We start from the raw sequence: 24157 nt of genomic DNA on the forward strand, positions 1-24157 counted from the left end.
CTCCTTGGGGGCTGCATGGAGCACTCCCCTTCCTCCGCCTGGCTGGGGTCAGCGCTGCTCCCCTGCTCCTTGAGGGCTGCATGGAGCACTCCCCTTCCTCCCCCTGGCTGGGGTCAGCGCTGCTCCCCTGCTCCTTGGGGGCTGCATGGAGCACTCCCCTTCCTCCCCCTGGCTGGGGTCAGCGCTGCTCCCCTGCTCCTTGGGGGCTGCATGGAGCACTCCCCTTCCTCCCCCTGGCTGGGGTCAGCGCTGCTCCGCTGCTCCTTGGGGGCTGCATGGAGCACTCCCCTTCCTCCGCCTGGCTGGGGTCAGCGCTGCTCCCCTGCTCCTTGGGGGCTGCATGGAGCACTCCCCTTCCTCCGCCTGGCTGGGGTCAGCGCTGCTCCCCTGCTCCTTGGGGGCTGCATGGAGCACTCCCCTTCCTCCCCCTGGCTGGGGTCAGCGCTGCTCCCCTGCTCCTTGGGGGCTGCATGGAGCACTCCCCTTCCTCCGCCTGGCTGGGGTCAGCGCTGCTCCCCTGCTCCTTGGGGGCTGCATGGAGCACTCCCCTTCCTCCCCCTGGCTGGGGTCAGCGCTGCTCCCCTGCTCCTTGGGGGCTGCATGGAGCACTCCCCTTCCTCCCCCTGGCTGGGGTCAGCGCTGCTCCGCTGCTCCTTGGGGGCTGCATGGAGCACTCCCCTTCCTCCCCCTGGCTGGGGTCAGCGCTGCTCCCCTGCTCCTTGGGGGCTGCATGGAGCACTCCCCTTCCTCCGCCTGGCTGGGGTCAGCGCTGCTCCCCTGCTCCTTGGGGGCTGCATGGAGCACTCCCCTTCCTCCCCCTGGCTGGGGTCAGCGCTGCTCCCCTGCTCCTTGGGGGCTGCATGGAGCACTCCCCTTCCTCCCCCTGGCTGGGGTCAGCGCTGCTCCCCTGCTCCTTGGGGGCTGCATGGAGCACTCCCCTTCCTCCCCCTGGCTGGGGTCAGCGCTGCTCCCCTGCTCCTTGAGGGCTGCATGGAGCACTCCCCTTCCTCCGCCTGGCTGGGGTCAGCGCTGCTCCCCTGCTCCTTGAGGACCCCCATGGGTCAGTCTCCATTAACCTTTCCTTCCCACAACCGCCTGATGTTACCTCTGGGCTGGGCACATAGCCCTCCCTACTGCCCCCCCACCCCGTCCCACAGCGCCCCCTGCTCCTCAGCCTCCCACTCTTATCCCCTCCCTAGGAGCCCGCCCCTTCCCACAGTCCCCCACCATCCCACAATGCGCAGCGGCCCCACGCCCCGGCTCCTGAACGCGCGTCCAGCTCCCTCCTCCCTTCCTGCTCGTCCAACCAAACTTGCCCCCTGCTCCCTCTGCGGGCCCCGCCCCAAGGCCGTTACTAGCCCCGCCCCTCGCGGCCACGGCGGCTTCGCCGTTGGTCGCCGCCGCCATCAGTCAGGCCTTGTTTTCAGCGGCAGCGGGGTAGGCTGCGCGCGCTGGTCGCTGGCTCGGCGGGCAGGGAAGGAGCGGGCGGCGCAGCCGGGCCGAGGGGCCGCTGAGGGGAGGGCGCGAGGCGAGGCCCGGCGCGCGGGGGGCGGGGGTCCGGGCCCGGGTCCCGGCGGCGCCATGACGCTGGAGTCCATGATGGCCTGTTGCCTGAGCGACGAGGTGAAGGAGTCGAAGCGCATCAACGCCGAGATCGAGAAGCAGCTGAGGCGGGACAAGCGCGACGCGCGCCGGGAGCTCAAGCTGCTGCTGCTGGGTGAGGAGCCCCCCCCGGCCCCCCCAGCGTCTGCCCCGCCCCCGCCCCGGCCCCCCGCCCCCCCCCAGTCCCCTGCCCCGGACCCCCCCCAGTCCCCAGCGTCTGCCCCGCCCCCCCCCGCCCCCCGTCCGCCCCCCCAGCCCCCCCCCCCCCCCCAGCGTCCCCCGCCCCGGGCCCCCCCCCCCCCGCGTCCCCAGCGTCTGCCCCGGGCCCCCCCCCTGCCCCGCCCCCAGCCCCCCCCCCCAGTCCCCAGCTTCTGCCCCGCCCCCGCCACCCTGGGCCCCCCCGTCCGCCCCCCCAGTCCCCCGCCCCGGGGCCCCCCAGTCCCCAGCGTCTGCTCCGCCCCCGCTGCCCCGGGCCCACCCTCGTCCGCCCCCCCCAGTCCCCCGCCCCGGGGCCCCCCCAGTCCCCAGCGTCTGCCCCGCCCCCGCCGCCCTGGGCCCCCCCGTCCACCCCCCGAGTCCCCAGCATCTGCCCTGCTCCCCCTTGCCCCGCCCCCCCGAGTCCCCCGCCCCCTCCGCTGCCCGCCCCCAGCCCTGGACCCCCCCGTCCGCCTCCAAGCCCCCCTTGCTCAGCACCTGTCCTGTCCCCCTTACTCCGCCTCCCGAGTCCCCCGCCTCCGCCCGCGAACCCTGGGCCCCCCGTCTGCCCCCTCGCCCCTGCCGCCTCCTCTTCCTGCCCCCAGTCCCCCTTATCCCCGCCCCTCAAGTCCCCAGCATCTGCCCTGCTCCCCCTTACCCCCCCCTGCTGCCTCCTCTGACAGCCCTGGCCCCCCCGTCTGTCCCTGAGCCCCCCTTGCCCTGCCCCCCTTATCCCTGCCTCCCAAGTCCCTAGCCCCTGCCACATCCTCTGCCTGCCCGCAGCCCTGGACCCCCCATCCGCACCTGAGCCCCCCTTACACGCCCCCTGAATCCCTCGCCCCTGCCCTGTCCCCCCGTACCCGGCCCCCGAGTCCCGGCACCTGCCCTGTCTGCCTCCTCTGCATGCCCCCAGCCCCTGCCCTGGATCCCCTCTGCAGCCTGCTCCTCGAGCCCCCCTCTTATCCCCATCACCGAGTCCCCAGCACTTGCCCTGCCTCCCATTTATCCCCACTCCCCAAGTCCCCAGCACCTGCCTTGTCTGCGTTCTCTGCCTGCCACCCAACACCAGCCCCTTCCCTGGATCCCCTCCATTGCCTGCCCTCTGACCCCAGTCCCGTCCCTGCCCTGCCTCACCTTCCCCCTTCTTCCAATCGATCCCATCCAAATCTGATTTTTCACTCCTATATCGATTGCCTTCCTCAGTGATGATTACTGCTAGCGCATCCCTTGTGGCTATATGGGCAGTCCTCTGCATATGCTAAAATAGGATTTATCCTGCCCATCGCATGGTTAGAAGCTCTACCTCTATTTAACAATAATCATTGTGTTTATTACAACTAGTGCCTGAACCCAAACAGAGAATAGTGGCTAGTAGCATAGTGCCTAGCATACTAGGACAATAGTAGACATCTAGCCAACCCCTATTTTAGAACCCACATGTTAATCTCTAGTGATTCTCTGGAGTCACATGTATGCTGGTCAGACCCCTCCAATTGAGCACATCCTTTTGTACTTGGCAGAGTTGATAACTGCAGGCACTTCGCTGTTATCCACTGTGAAGAGAGAGACCACTATAGGAAATTTTGGCATGATAACTTCTAAACCATTCTCTTCCTTAGTCTTTCCAGATTTGGAGTAATTTTATTATTGAATCTGGGGCTGACTGGTGGGTGGTTTTTTTTTCATAGTGGTTTTTGTGTTTAAAATTGCTTTTGACATAAGCAAAAATTGCAACCTTGAGATTACTCTTAGTCTTTAAACAATCATCTTGGTGAACTCTTTAATGTGGGAGCTGGATCTACTGGTCTTATTTGGGTGTGAAAATTGATGTAGTTCTATAATGTTGCCAAACTCCTGGGTCTAACATCGCTTAGCCGCCTAGTCTAGTGGCCTGTGTGGCCTTCTCCCCGCTTTGTTAAATGGGGGAATTTATCCAGCAATAGCTCTAAAGGTCCTTGGGTACCATACTTTTCCTCCCTCCTCCAGCAGGGCGCAAAGATCTCTAAACCAGCTTAAAGGGAGGGAGGGTTGGGAGAGCAAAAGATATGGCCAAGTGAATCTGAAGTCAAGTGGAGTAAAAAGAATGTTGCATAGGTTTTTAGAGGATAGGGAATCAGTATTTCTACATGGTTTTCAGAAAGCTGCCAACATAAATTTTCAAAAAGTAATAGATTACAGACTTTAAAGTTAGCAGGAGACCTGATGCTGGGTGGCAGGAAGCCCATAAGTTACTCTTAAGCCATGAGACCTGTGAAAACCCTAAAGCCTTGTCTACACTACCTCCCATTGATCTACCCTATGCAACTTCAGCTATGCATGAAGTTGAACGGGCAAGTACTTGGAGAACAATTTATCATGTCTAAGCAGACACAATAAATCGTCCACCGGTGGATTGATCCTTCCAGCAACCATCCATCCTGTAGTGGAGATGAGGCCTATTGGTTATTGCTACTTTTCTAGACGTTCTATCAAGGGCCTTGTTCATTTATTGCAGGAATGGGTAACCTCAGGCCTGGGGGCTGGATGTGGCCCCTGGCTTGCCTGGGTCCAGCCCCCAAGGCTTAGCACTGGGGAGCCTCTGCTGGTGCTCCAACCATCCACCCACAGTGCTGGAGCACACACAATCTACTAGCCTGGGCCTCCCTAGGCTCTGGTTTGCAAGGGGAATGCGGGACATGTCTTTCTCCTTAGTCAGGGGCATCTCACTTTGCTTCTTGTATGCAGCCTCCTACTGATTTTTCTGAGTCAGTGGCCCCCGACCTGAAAAAGGTTACCTACCCTTAATTTATCTGTGATTTCAAATTGAAATTGGAAGCAGGTCTGATTAAATAAAGCTGTTACCTTGGAGTCTGAACTGGCATGCCAGTAAGGGATGTTTTGAAGATGTAAGATGGTTCCAGTTTCAAATCCGCGCGTCGGTTTTCACAAGCTAAGCAAGGCTGGGTCTGACCAGGAATGATTGAAGAGGAATATCAAGGTGGATACATAGTGGTATTACAGTAAATGGTGCACTTTCTTCCTAGTCATTAATAGTACAGTATTCCAGCAGCGTGTTAAAAGCATGTTGGCAAAGCTGCTGTCCAGGTGACATGTACAACTATTTTTCTGATCACTTGTCAGTTTTCTTAAGCTTAGAAGGTAATTTTCCTTCCCCCAAATCTAATTGTCGTTAAAAACTGTTAATCTGAACCAGTTTTATAACTGGTTGAACCATGTTTAGGCTAAGATCTAGAAGATCTGAACCATTCCTCGATTAAACTAATATGTGAACTTGTTCGTTCAAAATAATAAAAAACAAAATCAAACCTCAAGCTGTGTGGATCCTGGTCTAGGGCTGCAATTTGCTTTTAAAATCAGTTCAGCTAAACTACAAAACAAAACAAAACAAACAAAAAAACTAATCAGAGTTGGGGCGGGGGACAGCCATAGTTTAAACAAGGCCCGAGAATGACAGTGTTAGCCGCAAGATATGGTACTCTTCACTGCATCTCCTAAACTTACATAGTATTGTGAGTTCTTAAGCAGCAGGCACATAGGCCTGTAAAGATGGTAGTTCTAGTGGTGAGTGACGATAACTTCCTGTGTGGGGGTCATAAAGTCATTCAGAATCCTTTGGTGTGTAAGATACAGCATAAATGTAGGCCATCATATTAGTTAGAGATGCATTTTCTTGGTTAAGAATTTTGGGGAAGGCAGATATATTTTAAAGAGAAAACACAAACAGTAGTATATCAATAAGAATGTAGGGTAAGCAGAGGTAATTTCTTCATAGTCTTTTGCTGTCCGGTGTGCTGACAGTTGGTTTATATAGAAGTCTGAACCAGAAATACTGAGTGAAAAATAGAAGTGCTGTTATGAGTTGGACTGCTTATAAATAGTGCTATTTCAGTGCTTCGGTTACTACCCACTGATACTGGGCATACATTTTTTTTAATGAAGAAAACAAGGTTATTTTTCTTGTGCAAAGTTTCTCACTTTGGTCCTAGCATAGTAAGTGAGCAATGGCTGCCATTGACCCAACACACAAGTTAGTTTTCAAATGCATTTGTCAAATACTTGGGGTCATCAGCAATATATCTTGTAGACTATGTGGCTTTTATGGGTTGGCTGAAGGTATGGTGAGCTCAGATTATTCCCTTATCTCAACATTGTCTCATAAAGAAGTTTATTGTGTTCTTATGAAGACAGGAGACTATCCTCATTGATGGTTTCTGTGTTCCATAACAGTGATGGTGTGGCTATTGTTCAAGGATTGAAGCCAAGCAAGAGGCACGTATTTAAAAATGGAAGGTCAGAGGTTATGCATTTGATGTTTTGTGTGCTAGAATATGTGAACCTAAGTTAGTGATCTGGTGCTGAAGTTTGTATTACAGTTGCATCATCAAAATACTTTGAGGCACCTCTCTCTCTCTCACTGTTGGTTAGTGTGGTAAAGGCATGAGGAAGTGTTTCTCACCACAGTATACTCAACCGCAAAAGATTTCCCTTTCTGATTTTTGTGTGTGTAGCTTTCTAGAGGAGACCAAGCTAGATAGTGGCAGTTATATTTATTTTAATACTCAGTAAATCGAGTCATTAAAAATTCTGCTAGGATCCTCAGTAATCTTTTCTTTTTCGTGTGTGTGTGTGTGTGTGTGTGTGTGTGTGTGTGTGTGTGTGTGTGTGCGCGCGCGCATTTTCTGCTTGAGAAATTTGTTTGCCTGGCAGTATAGACATAGTAGACATAGGAACTTCAGAATCTACTCCTAAGGATTAATTATGTTCCTTTGTGATAAATGAGCCTCTGTCTTAATATGTAGAACTCCCCTGATTCCTGGTTGGAGATCTGATGGTTCACGTTGCTGAAGCCAGGGATTTTCCATAGACTGTGAATCTGGAGAATAGAGAGATTTGTCACCTTACTAATATCTCTCAAGATGAGCATTCGTTACCCTGGTAATCTGGTAATTCAGGCTGATATAATCAACAAAGATCTATATTGATGTGCATTTAATGGAAAGTTGCCTCAACTGCAAGTCTGGGAAAACTTCCACAAGAAAATGCTATAGAATATTTTTGGAGAACAGACAGTTGCCCCGTGAAGGAATCAGGTGCAGACTGTGTAAGGTGGCTGTGGGGGGACAGCCTGTGGAAGGTATATATGATCAATCCTTACAGCTGATTTGTAGCCATATAAATGACTACATGCAGAAGAGGCCACTAGAAATAAACCAGATAACACCCAGCAACTGTTAAGGTGATTATGACAGGGCAGTGTGAAGCCTTTATTTGTCCATCTTTTCTCCCTCACTATGGGGTAAGAAAGTTCTGTCTTTGATCCTTTTCCCATGCTTTATTTTCATTGCTGTACTGGCATCTTTGCAGTTTCTTTTTAAGCTCTAATAGGAGGAATGTTGCTCTGTCCACCTGTTTGAATGTTCAGAATTCAGGCTTTGAAAGAGTGAGGGATGTATGAAACATCCAGTCAGTGGAAATCTATCTTGCCTTTGCAAACAGGTATTAAAGCAGGGTAGTGAGGGAGGCTTGTATCATGTGTTGAGTGGTGTGTTGTTGTAGGGATGTAAAATCCTAGTTAAACATATTGTTCCAGCTGGAACAGCCCCTACCTACCTGCAGGACGCCTGAACCTGTGTGGACAGAGGCTTCTCTGGTTAGAGCAGCCCCTGCCTGTGGTATGCGAGGGCACCCTGCAGGAATGGGCTTCCTGTGGGGCTGGAGCAGACACGGCTTCAGCCCCTGTCAGTTAACCGGTATACCTCACTCGTTAATTGGTTAAACATTCACATCTCTAGTGTGTTGTCTGCTTTATGCTTTGCCCAAGCAATACTTGCAACTCAGTCTTCAGATTCAGAATACATTTGTGCAGTCCCTTTTATTGGAGATAAACTCCTTTAGCACTTGGTTGTGTTGAAACAATGCTCACTTGAAATCTAGTTTATTTTACAGTCAATAGTTTAAGATCTTGCACCTACTACAATCTGCAGACTTTCCTAGATTTTAAAATCAGGGCTGTCAATTGACCTGCATTAACACCTGCGATTAATGCGTTAAAAAAAATAAATTGTTAATCCTGTCCTGTATTAATCGCAGCCATTTATGCTGTGCTTCCCCTTTGAAGTGCCGGTCTGGAAGCAGAGCCGAGGGCCAGCTAAAGTCCCCAGCTGATTCCTGGCTCCACAGTTGCATAGCCCCTTTGAAGTGCCGGAGTGGCACTGCAAAGGGGCTTTGCAAAGCGGAGCCAGGGATCAGCTGTAGTTCCCAGCTGATCCCAGGCTACTAATGTGCTGCCTGTGGAAGCCCTGCAATGGCATTTCAAAGGCGGGGTGCACACGATTAGTCGCAATTCAGTTTTTCATCGTGCGATTAATTGTGATTAAATTTGTTAATCGCTTGACAGCCCTATTTAAAATATTTATCTTCACTGTTGCTGTGCAAGAGACTCTTGCAAATAAGGGAGACTGACTAGGCAAAGTACTGTTGAATGTCAGTGTAACAGAAGAAACAAGGAAGACTCTCAAATCAAAGTTAATCATAGGACTTGAAGGGATTTTAAGAGGTCATCTATTCCAGTCCTCTGCACTTATGGCAGGACTAAGTGTTCTCTATACCATCCCTGGCAGGTGTTTGTCTAACCTGCTCTTAAAAGTCTCTAATCAGGGAGATTCCACAACCTCCCTAGGCAACTTATTCCAGTGCTTAACTACCTTGACAGGTAGGAATTTTTTCCTAATGTTCAACTGAAACCTTCCTTGCTGCATTTTGAGCGCATTGGTTCTTGTCCTATCCTCAGAGGCCAAGGAGAACAATTTTTCTCCCTCCTCCTTGTAACACCCTTTTAGATACTTGAAAGCTGCTATCCTGTTCCCTCTGTGCTCTCTTTTCCAAACTAAACACACCCATTTTTTTTTTCAATCTTCCCTCATAGGTCATGTTTTTCTAGATCATTTTTGTTGCTCTTCTCTGGGCCTTCTCCTATTTGTCCACATCCTTCCTGAATTGTGGCACCCAGAACTTTACCCAGTACTCCAGTTGAGGCCTAATCATTGCAGAATAGAACAGAAGAGTTACTTCTCATGTCTTGCTTACAATACTTCTGCTACTATATCCCAGAATGATTGCTTTTTTTGCAACAGCGTTACACTGTTGACCCATGTTTAGCTTGTGACCCAGTATGACCCCAGATCCCTTTCTGCAGTACTCCTTTCTAGTCAGTCATTTCCCATTTTGTATGTGTGAATCTGATTGTTCCTTCCCTAAGTGGAGTACTTTGCATTTGTTCTTATTCAGTTTTATCCTGTTTACTTCAGACCATTTTTCCAGTTTATTTTGAGTTTTAATCCTATCCTCAAAAGCACTTGCAACCCCCACCAGGTTGGTATTGTCCACAAACTTTAGAAGTGTACTCTCTATGCTAATATCTAAATCATTGATGCAGATATTGAACAGAACTGGACCCAGAACTGATCCCTGTGGGACCCCGCACATTATGTTCTTCCGGCACTGATGACCACTCCCTGGAAATGTTTTTCCAACCAGTTTTGCACCCACTTTATAGTCGCTCCATCCAGGTTGCATTTCCCTAGTTTGTAGCAAAAGCTTTACTAAAGTCAAATATATATAACCTTTATCTCTTCCTCCCTATCCAAAGCACCTTGTCAAAGAAGGTGATCAGGTTGGTTTGACGCTATTTGTTTTTGACAGATCCATGCTGACTGTTACTATCTTCTAGATCCATGGGGTCCAGCCAGTTCTGAAGTAGTAGCCTTTATAGTGGCTACTGCTATAGCAGACTAGCCACATTACTCAAGCTAAGTAGCTGCCTCACTCAACCAGCCAAATAGCCATGTGTTGGCTAGAGCATTAGACACCACAGTTCTAGATGTTTGCAAATTGATTGCTTAATTATTTGCTCCATTATCTTTCCGAGTATAGAAGTTAATCCAACTGATCTGTAATTCTTCGGTTAGTCCTTCTTTCCCTTTTCCTCTTTAATGCAGAAAAGTAACTTTTTCTAAAATGTTAGCAGTCTTCTTGCCAAAATTAAAATAAGCCTATTTGGTGGATACCTAGTTGTGGTCCTCTTACTTAGCTCGTCAGTGATTAAGGATGACTTTTGTCCATTTCAGTACTGACAGAGATTTTTTAGTTCTGGTGTTTGCTGCAACTCAAGGATCTGGACTCTTTATTTACAAATTCCTGGTGTTTGGCCTGCTTGTCTGCTTTCTTTTAAAGTTCAGCTTAACAGTAGAGACTTGATTTCCTTCTCTGGACCCTTTCACAAATTGTTTCTTACCCGAACTTCTGAATATAGAATGAAATTCTCATAGATCACAAATTAATCCAAACAGGATTGCCACTTCACGTGATATTGGAAAAAAAAAATCACTATCAGCCAGTGATTTCAGGTCACTCAGAAGAATAAATTTGTGGTGTAGGTAGTTTCTTGATCCCTTCTTCCTTTCAGAGCTGCTCTTTCTAATATATCTAGTAAGGGGGAATCTGGCTTGTGAAAGGAAAGCATGATCATACTAAAATGGTGAAAGCTCCAGTAGAATTCTTATTACATAACAGCTTCTCCCCATCCATTGACATCCCAGTTTGTACAAGTTACTGATATAGGAGTATATCAAGGATTTCAGCTAGAGGTGTTGTGGTGGATTGTATGGGAATAGGTCAGATGTGGAAATGTCTATGATGTAAGATATGGAGTAAGTATCAGAACTGCTTTGAAGCCCATCAAGAAGAACAAATGCTCTTTCCTCATTGTCGCTTAGGCATAGGGCATTGGATGGGCCCATGAGGACCAGGAACTGGAGAAGTAATCAATGGAATAGGATCCACTTGGATACATTAATGGAGTAGGATGGACTAGAGGAGTATGATGCAGTAATAGCTTCACTCCCTTTGTTCCAGACCTCATTTGTGATCTCGATTGACTTTTTCCCCTTTCTTTGGTCTCTTCCTTTGCAGGCACTGGGGAAAGTGGGAAGAGCACATTTATCAAACAGATGAGGATAATTCATGGCTCGGGCTACTCGGAAGAGGACAAAAGAGGCTTCACCAAGCTGGTGTTCCAAAACATCTTCACTGCCATGCAGTCCATGATCAGGGCCATGGAGACCCTGAAAATCCTATACAAGTATGAACAGAATAAGGTGAGCCAATGTGCAGAGCTCCATTAAGCTATTGTTTCATCGCTTGGTGGATTTGTTTCATGTTTGTTGTCATCTTCTGAGGGCTTTTTAGTGAGCAGAAGACTCCAGGACACAGTGGAAGGTTCTTGCCGTGTATTTGTACTGGCTTTTGTACTGTATCCTTTGCCTGCTCAAACTTCTGGTATTTGGCCCTGTATGGCAGTTGTATCCTCAACTGGTTCTGTGATACTGTGTGGCTCTGTGGTTTTATTATAGGGGGCATTACAGTTTTTATTTGCTTAGCTGTGTCTTTTCTCCTAAGCAAGAGCATCCTGAAAACTGCTTTGCTTGTCCCACATAAAAATTTCTAGGGGTGGGAACTGATCTGTAGAGCCCTCAGATTCATGGATATCCATTGCTCATATTTTTGGATATAGATACCAATTTTGATCTGCACAGAGTTCTACTGATTTGCATCCACACACAAAAACCAAAGCATTTAGAATGTATGCAGGGCCCTCCCTAGAGGACTTGGGACACACACCCCCAGGCTTAGGTCCCAAGACAACCCCCCACTCCGCACCCCTGCCTCACCTCTTCTCTCAAGCAGTGCTTGCCTGGCGTGGTGTGGCAGCAGGTGTTGGCACCCCTTCCACACTCACCATGGCTGCAGGAGCAGCCTGGCTGCCTTTTGTGCTCCACCCTCTGCCCTCTTCTAGGGATATAAGGGACTAGTCAGATAGTTGATATGCTAGTTGACTAGTTGCTTTCCCACCCCTTGTTGCCTTTATCAGAAAGAGACAGCGAGGAGGAAATGCTGGGGGGAGCCAATGTAAAAGCCCCCCCCCTCCCCCACCCCACCCCGCTCCAGCTCTGTGGGAGAGGACAGGGGCGTAGGGGTGGCACTTTACCTTTGAAATGTACAAAAGTTCCCACTGGGGCTCTTGTACATTTCAAAGCAGAAGTGCCGAATGGAGCCTGGGGCCATTGGGACCTCTGAATCCTCCGCTGGTTCCAGGCTCCATGTGGTGCTTTCACTTTGAAATGTAGCAACAGCCAGGTAGGTCTTGCTACATTTCAAAGTGGAAGCGCCCGTATCGGCTAATCCAATAGTCGATGGAAATCCCATTGACTATTCGATTAGTTGATTGATCTAATTTTAACATCCCTACTCTCTTCCAGCCTGTTGCATTTCACTCAATAATTGAACTGGGGCACTTTGGGGCCTGGGTGCTCTGTTTCCTGATACCACGATGAAACAGCGCGAGAGTGGCAGAACAGAGTGGAGCAGGCTACCAGGTTGCTCTGACTCCTGCTGCTGTGGAGTGGGGAGGGGCACAATGGGGGGGGGGGGGCAAATTGCAGGGCGTGGGGCAGTTGCCCTCAACTGTCCTATGGATGGGATGACTGTATGTATGACAGGTGTCATTGCACAGTGCCTGAAGGAATATAAGAGCTACTGTAGGGCCCAGAAGATTGCACTGTTAAAGTGATACCTCCTATCATCTACAGCTGGTGATCTGTCAATTTTCCTTTTTACAAATTCTAAAAAATGGCTAACACCACATACATTTTGATCTGGGATGAAGTTTGATTTACAATATTTTAGGTCAAGGAGTAAACTTTTGAGTCATATGGCTTAAACTAGTTCAGCTGGCTTCAGGGCTTAATGCAGATGATTTTGAGTGAGCGTCAAGAACTTAATGTTAGTATCTTCTGTTATCTCAATACTTAGTGGATTTATTTTTTCGAAATGAAATTCAGCAAAAATAAAATCACGTAAATTGTACGTAGCTGTGTATTAACTTTTTAATAGCTGGGAGGCTCAAGGCAGTGAGTTGAATAGAATACAGCGCCTTCCTTCTCTAGATCATTGGTCCAAAATGAGGCCCAAGTCTGTATAGACTTGAAGATGTCACTATTGAATGGCAAAAGAAAAAAGATTCGAAGGGCTCAGGTGAGTTCTTAATAACCAGATATCCACATCACAGCTGCCTCTAACTGGCCATTTTATTCACTTTCTCAATAGAGAGGCCAAAGACTGAATGGTTCTTGAAGGCTGAAACTGCTCTTTGGCCTTTAGAGAATCTGTCTGAGTCAGTGCTAAGGCATGGGCATGGTATGAGGATGCTTGCATTGCCCGTGTTTTCTTAGGGATGTGGTTAAAGGAATCTAGGAGCTATAATCTGTCCCCTTCCACTAACATGTAATATACTAGATTAAATTTCCTTTTTGAAGATTAGTATATGTGGGTGAACAAATTGCTTCTCATTGCATCCAGAAAACCCTTAGGAATTGCAGTATTGGTATGTATATAGTATTTCTATTCATACAACAGGCTGCAGTGATTACTTCTGTCCTGCTGCACTTTGTAGTGTCAGTTTTTTGTTCTTATTTTTTTCTTCCATAAATGATCATAGCAGAATACTGTAAGATGTCCAACACCATCAAAACATAGTTTAAATCCTTAAATGAAACACCAGACAGCTATGTTCTGGTAACAAAACTGACTGCTCCCCAAAAGTCTGGCAATCTGAGACTCCACACTTTCAAAACTGTGCTTTGGTTTTGGTGTTTCTAAACAGTGGGTGACTTAACTTACCAAGCTGTGTTACAACGTTAAGTTCAGCATGTCTCTGGCCATTTCTGTATAGTTAATATCTATTAAGGCTCGTGTGATGCTTCCAGGAGTTTTTACAGATGTGGCTGCTACTGAGTGTAAAATTGGTACTCAGATCTCCAACAAGAAAAACAATCGAGCTGATACTTTTTAGATGTGTAGTCTGCCCATTGCTGTCCTGTGCTGTTGCAGCTGATCTAAGCAGCTTGAGCAGCATGCAAGATGTAGCATTCTTGGAGCCCTTGGCAAGAGGTTCTAGGTTTAATGTATACTCACTTGTCCTTCACCCTTATATCCTCAGGCCAATGCACTGCTGATTCGGGAAGTGGATGTCGAAAAAGTCACAACCTTTGAGCAGCCATATGTAAGTGCAATTAAGACATTGTGGAATGACCCTGGAATCCAAGAGTGTTATGACAGAAGGCGAGAATATCAGCTCTCTGACTCTGCTAAGTAGTAAGTACATCAGCACTGTGGTGCGCTGCTGGATATCAGTGCCATATTGGCCTAAACAAAAGCTTCTTGAACCCTGTTAGCTGAAGTTTACAGATTCCTGAATATGGTTATCGCACTGCAAACTAGCCCAGCTTGTCTGTCTCTTAGTTTCTTTAGACAGTGCTGGAATGTCTGGATGATCCATATGTTCTTACAGAGCCACCAGCTGCATTCCATGAGTTCTGTTGGGTGATAAATAGAGCTGTACATATTTGTCCCAGGATAAACAGGTAGCCATGCAGTGCCCACCCAGGTCATCCCAGCACCCTGTCCCTGGTTGACATGTAGTAGAAATGCCACTTTCCCCTATTGACTTAGCCTTCTTCAGCCATGGGATGAGGACCAATATTTGAGACTTGGAGCTGTTTCAGAATGTCTGAGTGCATAGAGACTCTGGAAGATGACATTGTGTTGGATCATACAGACTTCTTTTTAATAACCAGAAGGGTTAAGCAGTTCATTTTAAATTAAACTGAATTATGCAGTAAACATTGGAAATGCTAAATCCATCCTATAACAAGGACTTTCTGCAGCCCCAATTTATGGAGACCTAGATGTTTCACACTTCTCATTTGATGCAACAAGTATGAGAGCAGCTGCTTGGATCTGCTGCTTTGCACATGGCCTGTTCTTTTCCCTTGATTGAGAGAGAAGTTGAATGTTTGATTGTAACTTTGTGAAGTATGACACATGGTGTTTACTATATCAAATGGGATTTTGGGGAATTGCTGCCCATTGGTAGGAGACAGTCTTAGAAGTTTCCATGTGGAGAAACCTATTAGGCCTATAGTCCATCTCCTTGGGATTTAGTGAAAGATTGTTCCTTGAAGTATGTCTTCCATTATTTGCTCCTGTCCCATTTTAAATGATCCAAGTGTTACCTCAAGCAGTCAGATTTCTTCTGGTCTCCTTAATGTGTCTTGTATGTGTATATGGTGGCAGGGGAGGAACCTATGGCTAGAATGAGTTCGAATCCCCTTGGCTACATCTAGACTGGCATGATTTTCCACAAATGCTTTTAACGGAAAAATTTTCCGTTACAAGCATTTGCGGAAAAGAGCGTCTAGATTGGCATAGACGCTTTTCCGCAAAAGCACTTTTTGCGGAAAAGTGTCCATGCCAATCTAGATGCGCTTTTGCGCAAAAAAGCCCCGATCGCCATTTTCGAGATCGGGGCTTTTTCGCGCAAAACAAATCTGAGCTGTCCACACTGGCCCTTTTGCGCAAAAGGACTTTTGCCCGAATGGGAGCAGTATAGTATTTCCGGAAGAAGCACTGATTTCTTACATGATATCTTCAGTGTTCTTGCAGAAATTCAAGCGGCCAGTGTAGACAGCTGGCAAGTTTTTTCGCAAAAGCAGGTGCTTTTGCGGAAAAACTTGCCGGTCTAGACACAGCCCTTGTGTGTGAGCTATGGTCTTAATGTTTTTTTCCTTTCATATTCTTCTCATAGCTACCTTAGTGACGTGGATCGAATTGCAACTCCAGGATATCTACCAACCCAACAGGATGTGCTACGGGTCAGAGTTCCTACAACAGGAATAATAGAATACCCCTTCGACCTAGAGAATATTATCTTCAGGTACTGAACCTGTAGCCCATGTTACACTGGTTCTCTCAAGTGGGACTGAACTGGAGGAGGACTACTCTGGGCTTTTTAAACTATGGATCAAGAATATCCATGCTCTTAGCTAAGGAGGATGTAAGAGTGTGTTTGGGAAGAGGGGGTAGAATATTCGATGTGGTTCCTAAAAACTGTTTTGTAAACAAGCCAGGATGCAAACAGGAATGAGGATGCTCATATTTGCTGTCATGCTTCCAGGAAAAACAAACAGGCCCACCATGGAGGTGGCCATAGAATCAGAGGAATTCCTGTTATGCTGTCTGAGCACAATTGCTCTTAAAGGACACGTTACTATATTCTGATACTAGCTTCACTTGGAGGAAGAGAGTTGTGTTTTGTGCATATCTCAGTGCTTTGGGTGCAGGCAAAGAAGCTTCTCTTGACTCTTGACAGGCTGTTAGAGTCAAGAGAAGCTTGATAGTTTGTATATTTTTCTCTTTCTTAGAATGGTGGATGTTGGGGGTCAGAGGTCAGAACGAAGGAAGTGGATCCATTGCTTTGAAAATGTGACCTCCATCATGTTTTTAGTAGCGCTTAGTGAATATGACCAAGTTCTAGTGGAATCTGATAATGAGGTAAGCCTGGACAGGAGTCTTTCTGATGTTCTTGGTGCCAAGAGAATGGAACTTGAATTAGCAATAATTGGTTTTTGGCCTTCAGCTTTTCCTAATGCTGCGAGAGAACATTGGGGCGATGTGGGTCACAGCATTGCTGGAAACAGGGCACAGGATAGTTTGAAATGCACAATGTACTTAGATTATACAGAAATATTTTGATGATCAGTGGGTGTCCCACATTCTAGAGTTTGTACCCACAATGAAAAGCCCTCAAGATCCAGCACACGTGTCTCTTTCCCTCCCATGTTAAATCTTCAACCCTAGATATTTTGTATCCTGGCAACCAAGCATTCTAGTGTATGGACCTGCTAGAAGAGCTGCTGTTGACCAGTGGCAGGCATTCCTTCCCATGAGCAAACACGTACCCCTGCTAGGAACCAATCTTCGTGATCCCAGATATCCCACGTGACAATGAGAAGCATAAAATGACTTGGGTCAATAATCTAGCACATTGGCAAGTAATTAAATTCAAGTCAGTCACAGATATTGCACTTGTGTGTGTCACATACTCCACTGAATCAAAACTTAAATGGAACACAAATTCCATGCAGGACATCAGATCTGGCTTTATGTGGATGAGTTTGTGTGCCTAGGATCAGAGATGGCCAGGTTTTCACAAATAACGTGTGTTGATACCGTTTGTTTCTTGCATCAGAACCGGATGGAAGAGAGTAAAGCCCTTTTTCGGACCATTATTACCTACCCGTGGTTCCAGAATTCTTCAGTCATACTCTTCCTCAACAAGAAAGATTTGTTGGAAGACAAAATCCTGTACTCCCACCTTGTTGACTATTTCCCAGAGTTTGATGGTAAGTGACTTTAAAGAGGACCTTTGAAACAAGAACGAGTGTTCTAAATAAGGGGTAGGGAAGGAAGCCAACAAAATATTAAATTCAGATGTGAGTGGCTTTTGTTTGCTGCTTTCTTCTGTCCGATTTACAATGAAATCATGCTATAAAAATGAATGTTACAGATTCAGTGCTGAATTTATTGTGGGGGTAAGAGGAGACAAACCCTTCATTAGGTAGAAATATTTTAATAAAGGAAAAGTGAATAAATCTGAATATCTTGATTATCATATAGCTTATGGATTGACTGAAAATATAGATGCACCCTTCTCATAGATCAGAAATTAAAGAAGCTGCCAAATGTCAGTAGAAATGCTGCTGCTTCTAGGTCTCCTCATGATTTCAGTTGAACTGTGATTATTTTGACTTCAGAGTATTTAATATCCATACTTGAAATGTGCATACAGATGTTCAGCTTGTTTGTAGACATGCAAGAATTTAATGGTAGGAGAGATGGAAACACAAATGAGACCATAAAACTTCTCCTTCTGGCAGAGCAGGGTACAACCTGGTCACACAAGCTAATACAGTAATTCCTCATTTAACACGGGCCTGCTTAACAACATGTTTTTGCGATAGCACAATTTTTATTTTTTTTTTGGGGTGGGGGAACGTTTTTTGAATTACATGACTGTCCCTGGAATAACACAGTTTCCCTAGCTGGCTCATTGACGGCGGCTGCACGGTGCTTCCTCCACCTCCCTGCAAAGCAGTGGAGGGTTCGCTGCGCCATTCCCCGCTGACTCCCCCATGCTGGACGCCTTGCCCCCTCTCCTCTGCCCCCGCTTGTAGGCCGGCAGCTGGGTTGCCCCAGCCAGCCCGTCACCGGCGGCTGTGTGGGGCTTCCCCCACCTCTTTGCAAAGCGGTGGAGGGTTCGCCACTCACCTCACCATTCCCTGGTGACCCTCCCTTTGCCGGACGCGGTGTGGGTCCCAGCAGACCCGTCACGGGCATACTCCCAACCCAGTCCCTCTCCTCTCTCCTCCCCTTCCCTTCCCCAGAGCCAAACACTTCCCCTCCCTGTTGTAACCCAGTCCCCTTTCTCCCCCAACCTTATGTCCCGGTCCCAACAGACACCACCCCTTGAAACGCAACCCCCACCTTTTCCATTATTTTCAATGGGAAAATTGACCCCGCATACCACGTTTTCACTTAACATGATCATTTTCTGAAACATATCTGTAGTGTTAAATGAGGAATTACTGTATATGGTCTGGTCAAATCATCCAAATCTTTTGTGGTGTTGGTGTTGAAAAGCTTGAGGCAGGGTAAAATCTCTCTATCTGCCATGGCCCATTTTGGGGCCAGTAAGCTCTTAAGCATAAACTGTGTGTTCTGCAACCTTTGATCAGTGATTTGGTGTATCTGCCACTAAATAGGCTGATGCCAAATCTGTATGGGATTGAAGGTGTATGGAGAACAGGAGAAGAAGGTCAGACAGCCTTTTTTTTCCTTAAGCCCTTTCATCCTAACTCTTAGCCCTTTGAGGCAACTAAAAACTATTAACAGGATAAAGGGAGAGCCACCTTTTTGTTGGATTTGGCCATAGTTCATTGGCAGCAGTTGGAGAAATTTCTGTCTGGAGGAATAAACAGGCAAGTTGCTTTCCTCACTATGGGCTTGTAACAAAACTGTTCCAAATTGGAAGAGATCTTTGTGATTTGTGGAATCGCTGTTTGCGGTTCTGAGTATTCATGGGCCTCCTGTCCCAGCTCGATAGGGTTACCAGGTGTCCGGTTTTGAACTGGACTGTCCAAAAGCTTTGAGCTTTCTGTCTGGGAAACATTGAGAAAATGCCAGACATAGAAATATCCACTTGCCACTTTGAAACCCTGCCTGCAATCTGGGGACACCCCAGCTGGCCCCAGGTTGTACATGGCATTTCAAAGCAGCAGCGTCACTCGGAGCCTGGGGTCTGGCCCCAGGGTCCATGCAGCGCTGCCGTTTTGAAGTATCCCTCCTTTGCTTCCCCTCCACCCCCCCGCTGCCTTTTTCTGATGGAGGCAGCAAGTGGGGGGGGGGGAGGGGGAAGGGAGGGCGACTAGCCCTTCACATCCCTAGTCTGAAGACCATTAGGGGTCCATCATGAATTCATTTGTCACGTGGTGCTGGATTCTTATCTTTAGCAAGAAAAGATGTTAAATCTTTTCTTAGTGTTATTTTTCCATAAGCAGTCGTAGCTACCAAAGGATGCTGTGTGATTGCAAATGCGATGTGGTTGGTGAGACTTTTGTTTCAAGATATGTTCTATGCTATGGAAGCAATATGAAAACTCCAAACACTTTAAATAGGCTACGGAGCATTCCCAGGTGTCCGTTTTGGCAAGAAGTGAGCACTGGTGGCAGCTGCAGTTTGTAGTTCATGGGCAGAGAGGAAATGCTACAGTTTGTCGTCATGGGAGAGCTTCTTGATTTTTGTTAGGCATGCAAGAAATAATAGGACCTCGATCTTGTGCTTCTGGGCATGAAATGATTACTGCAGGGGTCAGGAAGAAATTTGCACTCGGGATCAGCATTATTTCACAGCTGACTAGATAGGTTACAGAAGGGTGAGATTCTGTCTCATAGAGCAGTCTAGAGCAGCCTCTTGAAGCTTCTTACAACTTAGTATTCTGAAGCTTAAAAAGCACCTCCTAAGTTTTAACCACTTAGGTATAAAATGTTCTAGATCCCAGATGATCCCATAACTGAGAGGCAATGAGAGGGCTAAATTTCTTCTCCCATTTGGTCACATTGCCCCATCCTCACAGGTAGGAGGCTGAGAAAGCAAGCGAGCATTTCTGGGGTGGAATTGTGTTCATGCTGTTTACTGGTGCCTTTGTTTGCTGCAGGCCCACAGAGGGATGCTCAGGCAGCCCGGGAGTTCATCCTGAAGATGTTTGTGGATTTAAACCCAGACAGCGACAAAATCATCTACTCTCACTTCACATGTGCCACAGACACAGAAAACATCCGTTTTGTCTTTGCTGCTGTGAAGGACACCATCCTACAGCTCAACCTGAAGGAGTACAACCTGGTCTGACCTGCTCTGCCCTCGCCCCCTTTCAGGCCTCCTTGTGAAGAAAAGACAAAAGAAAAATTTAAAAATTACAGGAAACAAATCTTAATTTTTAATGATGTAATGATTGCAAATTGTCTGATCTGTGGAGTGGCGAATTTGCTCAGTGTTATCCTGGAGTCTCATGTCTCTGTCCACAGAGTAGTTGATTTCATATTTTTAATGAATTGCTTTTATTTCACAGTAAACGGGGAGGGGGGAGGAAGAATACACCTCACTCTTTGGCACCTTGTTCACCTCTTAATTTTTGTCTTCAGCCAAGGCAGCCTCATCTTGGGCTTTACTTTGTCGCTTAGCTGCTTTTATTTTCTTTTTCATTCCCATGGTATATATAGAGATCTATAACTTTTCTGGCCAAGATTGTAAATTCACTGGACTGTAGGAGTGTGGAATGCTACTGGTCCCTTTGCCTTGTGCCATAGGGTGCCTCTGGTGTAATTGTTAATCCTGCTTGCTTTTTTGTGCCCACCCTGCCCTCCCCAAGGACACGCCCCATGGTTCACTGTGATGAAATGTTGGGGAGGAACAATTGCTCTCCATCTATAGCAAAAAAACAAAACAAAACCCCACAACAACAAAAAAGCCATCACTTTTTCCATTCTTTGTATGGTTTAGTCTGGGTTACTTTTTTATCAATTATAAAAGGTATGGAGACTGTGATTTTTTTTTTTAAATTATTGATGTGCTATACATAGTTTGCTACATATTGCTGTATTTTGTTTATGGACTTTAAATGAGGGGAGCTCTTGGAGCAATAGCTGCTGAGCCTGGGGAGAAGTGCCTGACTGTATTATTCTTTTAAAAAGTAGGTTCCATTTATGGAAAGAAACTGAGTGGAGTGTAAAGCATCAAGTGAGCGACTTCTCTATGCAGCGAAGATTAGAAGCTCACTGAGTAATTCTGTGGCATTGAAACACCAAATTGTGCCAGACTGAAGGCCCGAGGTGTCACATGCCACGCTCTGGTTCTCTTGCATGCTGTGAACAGCGGGGAAGTCCTCATTGCATTTTGTGCTAGCTGAGTGCATTTGTAAGAATGCTTCAGTCCTGTCCAGCTTACGGATTGCCTAGAAAGGGCCAGAGTTGAGTGACATGGACTCTGAGATGTGGGGCGGATTCTTACTGCTTGAAAAGATTGTGAAAAGTTTTAAGGGACGTGGGGAGTTCTATTGCTCTTTTCCTGCCTGTGGTCTCCCTGATACAGATGCTGCTGTGGTTTTACTTTAGAGGAGCCTGGATTGTTTTTGGAACACTTGCCCAGATATTGCCTCTGGAGGTGCAAGGTGCATGCAGCAGTCACTTTTGGGGTGTGGAGGGATGGACAGACAGCAGGCTAGGAAAGAGGAAGGCAGCTGGGTTTGTTGCTACAAGTGTTACTGAGAATAAAGAGTGTTTTGGATTCTAGGTGCCATGTTGAATTCCACTGAACTGAGGGCTTCAAGGCCTTTTATCTCATTTTATAGGCTTCCAGAAGCCCAGTTGAGTGAGCTCTGCTGCCTCTTGTATCTGTCTAGAAGACTGTGATGGCAAAACGAGCCGTAAAAAAAAAAGTGGAATCTACCCCACTTCTTGGACATATGTGAATATGGGCAACACTAATGGTTCTATTACAGTTTCAACAAGTGGCATTGGGTCCAGATTCTCTGGATACCCCAGATGCCCCTTCAGTGGCGTACAGACTGCTGATGGTAGTTTGAGGCTAACACAGGCCCCAACCTGCACTGTTAAAGGGGGTGTCTGCTTTTTGTTGTCTCGTTTATAGACAGAGCACTAAATCGGTGTTTTGCACAAAACACAATGAAATCGACTTGTTCCAGATACCTGTGATGGATAACACTAAGTCTGGAGTTCACACTACTTTCCAGTAGTTCTGTTTAGGGCTCCCTCAAGTTTTCCAGACTAGGAGAGGGAAGACCCTGCTGTATTTCACAGAGCACTACAGAAGAAAGAAAGCTCTGGGAGGCGATGCCTGGCCTTGTCAGAGTTGGTACTAGGGACCAACAAGTAGAGCCCTAGGTCTGGCTGAGAGTAAGACAGCAGCTGCTTGTAGAATAACTACATTCCTGATCCTGCCTAATGTTTAGGAGAAACAAGGGAGGGATTCTCTCATATGCCAGACAGCTTTGCACCAGTTTTACTGCATCTTGTCTTTTTGCCAAAACGATCTTTTGTTAGAAGTGTTCAATGAAGAGGATTTTATAATAGACGTGGGTCTGTTCTAAATGCCCTTCTTCTGCAACATGTAATGTGCCATCCTCCTGCTTCCCTGATCTTCTGAGTGGTTCCAATTGCCAGCAGTGGACCTGGTGCTGAGAGATTCAGATTCTTGCAACAAATGTCCCAGAGGTTCCTTTCCAAGGTTTATGATGATGGCTCTTCCCACTTGAATCTGTGCTGGCGTTGTCCTTTGACCTGCCAAGAGACGAGATGCTGACTAGGCACAGAAGGAAGGATCTGGCATCATCCATTGTGTGGAACAGGGTGAATTTGTCTAGCTGTGATGAATTCCGGAAGGATTTTGGGCTTTGGTAAAGATTGGAGCACATGCTGTTTACCTTTCTGGTCAGTTGCAGCAGCAGCAGCAGTGACTTGGTCACCAGTTGGGCATGAAGGTAATTGGGGTGGGGATATCATATGTCAGGGCTCTCCCACAAGATGTCAGAAATCTCTTCTGACCTAGAGAAGGAACAGGTCAGAGCTGTGCCCAAAATCCAGAGGTGGCTGGATGTTGTACCATAGAAGAGAAGGAAGCGGGGTTAGCCAGCCCCGGGTGATGAGAGATGTCCTGTCTGCCTTCATCTTGGATGGTGAAACATTCTTGCAGAACCAGTTCTTTTTGCATCTCTGGGGTGGACCCCAGTCAGATGCCTGCTCTAGTGAAAGTGCCAAATTGAAAACCAAACTTGCCTATTTCATCCTCTTTGGTGATGGGGCTGGTCAGGATTCCCCATAAACAAGGGATTGAAGGTTGGGACAAAAGTCTTTTGAGTAATAGGCTGAGGAAAGAGCCTGTTGTCCAAGCTCAGTTCATAGTGCACTTTCTTTTGTCCTGAAGAAACTGGCCTGCCTCCAACAGGCCAACTGCGAGTCGTTCTAAACTGTACAGTGGAGAGAGCCGTGGGGGTGGGAGGTGGGGTGAAGATCATTCTGATTTCCTTGCATCATTCCATAAGGATCAATCCTATGGCGAGCAACTGCCCCTCCGTGCTTCAGCATGTTGGGTTGCTCCAGCCCTACTGCCTGTTTCCCTTTCTCCTAGAATCGGAGTCTTGGTCTGCTGTTGTTGCTTCCTAGTGATGTTGGCATTACCTTTCGCTATGGGGTTTTTCCACGTGTTTTATTACTTGGTAATTTTTTAAAAATGTGCTTTCGGAGTGTGCTGACCATCGTATTGTACTATACAGAACCCAGGTTGTTAGAGTCCAGCAGAGGTAAAGTCTGTAATGCAGCCCCCAGTTTTAAAAGTATGGTTTGTGCCAATGCCCTTTCTTTAGTAGTGCCAGAGACTCTTGACAAGTGCCAATGTGGCGGAAATTATTTGGTTATACTTGTATATTATAGGATCCTGATTTAAACATTATCCTATTTAAAAAGATACTATATAAAATTCTGTTTTTAAACCTTGTCATTTGAAATGCATGTATTGTTGTGCGTGTTGGGATGGGGGTGGGGGGAAAGAGGATTGGGAAAAGGAGTTTCTGAATAAGTTGCCCAGTGCTAGGGTCCGTTCAGGCTCCGGGCTCTTCCAGTCTAGGGGAGTGACCATTTCTTGGAACAGTCCTACTCTGGCTCCTGGGCACCGACCCTTATTACAGAAATACCTGATGGAAATTGATTTTCATATCTTTCTCCTAAAATAAATTCTCTGTTTGAAATTGGAATAAATTTTGTTCCTAAAACCTGTTCTGGTGATGTGGTGTTTGTTTGCTACTCTCCCTCTGCTCCCACCCCCAATTGGCCAAGTA

At 47.1% G+C, this 24157-nt stretch overlaps 1 protein-coding gene across 1 annotated transcript; it reads left to right on the forward strand.

Annotated features, from left to right (window-relative positions):
• Window positions 1–1370: 1370 nt before the first annotated feature.
• Window positions 1371–24091, forward strand: GNA11 (G protein subunit alpha 11). Its single transcript, XM_075902535.2, has 7 exons — window positions 1371–1717; window positions 10768–10952; window positions 13853–14007; window positions 15500–15628; window positions 16116–16245; window positions 16943–17096; window positions 19967–24091. Exons 1-7 carry the CDS (start codon window positions 1582–1584, stop codon window positions 20155–20157), a joined length of 1080 nt encoding a protein of 359 aa, XP_075758650.1. The 5' UTR covers window positions 1371–1581; the 3' UTR covers window positions 20158–24091.
• The last annotated feature ends 66 nt before the right edge of the window (window positions 24092–24157 follow it).

Source organism: Pelodiscus sinensis, chromosome 32 (assembly GCF_052426305.1).
Source record: "Pelodiscus sinensis isolate ZL-2025 chromosome 32, ASM5242630v1, whole genome shotgun sequence".
Classification (NCBI taxonomy): domain Eukaryota; kingdom Metazoa; phylum Chordata; order Testudines; family Trionychidae; genus Pelodiscus; species Pelodiscus sinensis.

What these genes read in the sequence shown, in the direction of transcription:
- GNA11 (XM_075902535.2), top strand. Translation starts at nt 1,582, where the DNA reads ATGACGCTGGAGTCCATGATGGCCTGTTGCCTGAGCGACGAGGTGAAG. An exon ending in GCTCAAGCTGCTGCTGCTGG is followed by an intron (nt 1,718 to 10,767) that starts GTGAGGAGCCCC and finishes CTTCCTTTGCAG; the next exon opens with GCACTGGGGAAAGTGGGAAG. An exon ending in ACAAGTATGAACAGAATAAG is followed by an intron (nt 10,953 to 13,852) that starts GTGAGCCAATGT and finishes TTATATCCTCAG; the next exon opens with GCCAATGCACTGCTGATTCG.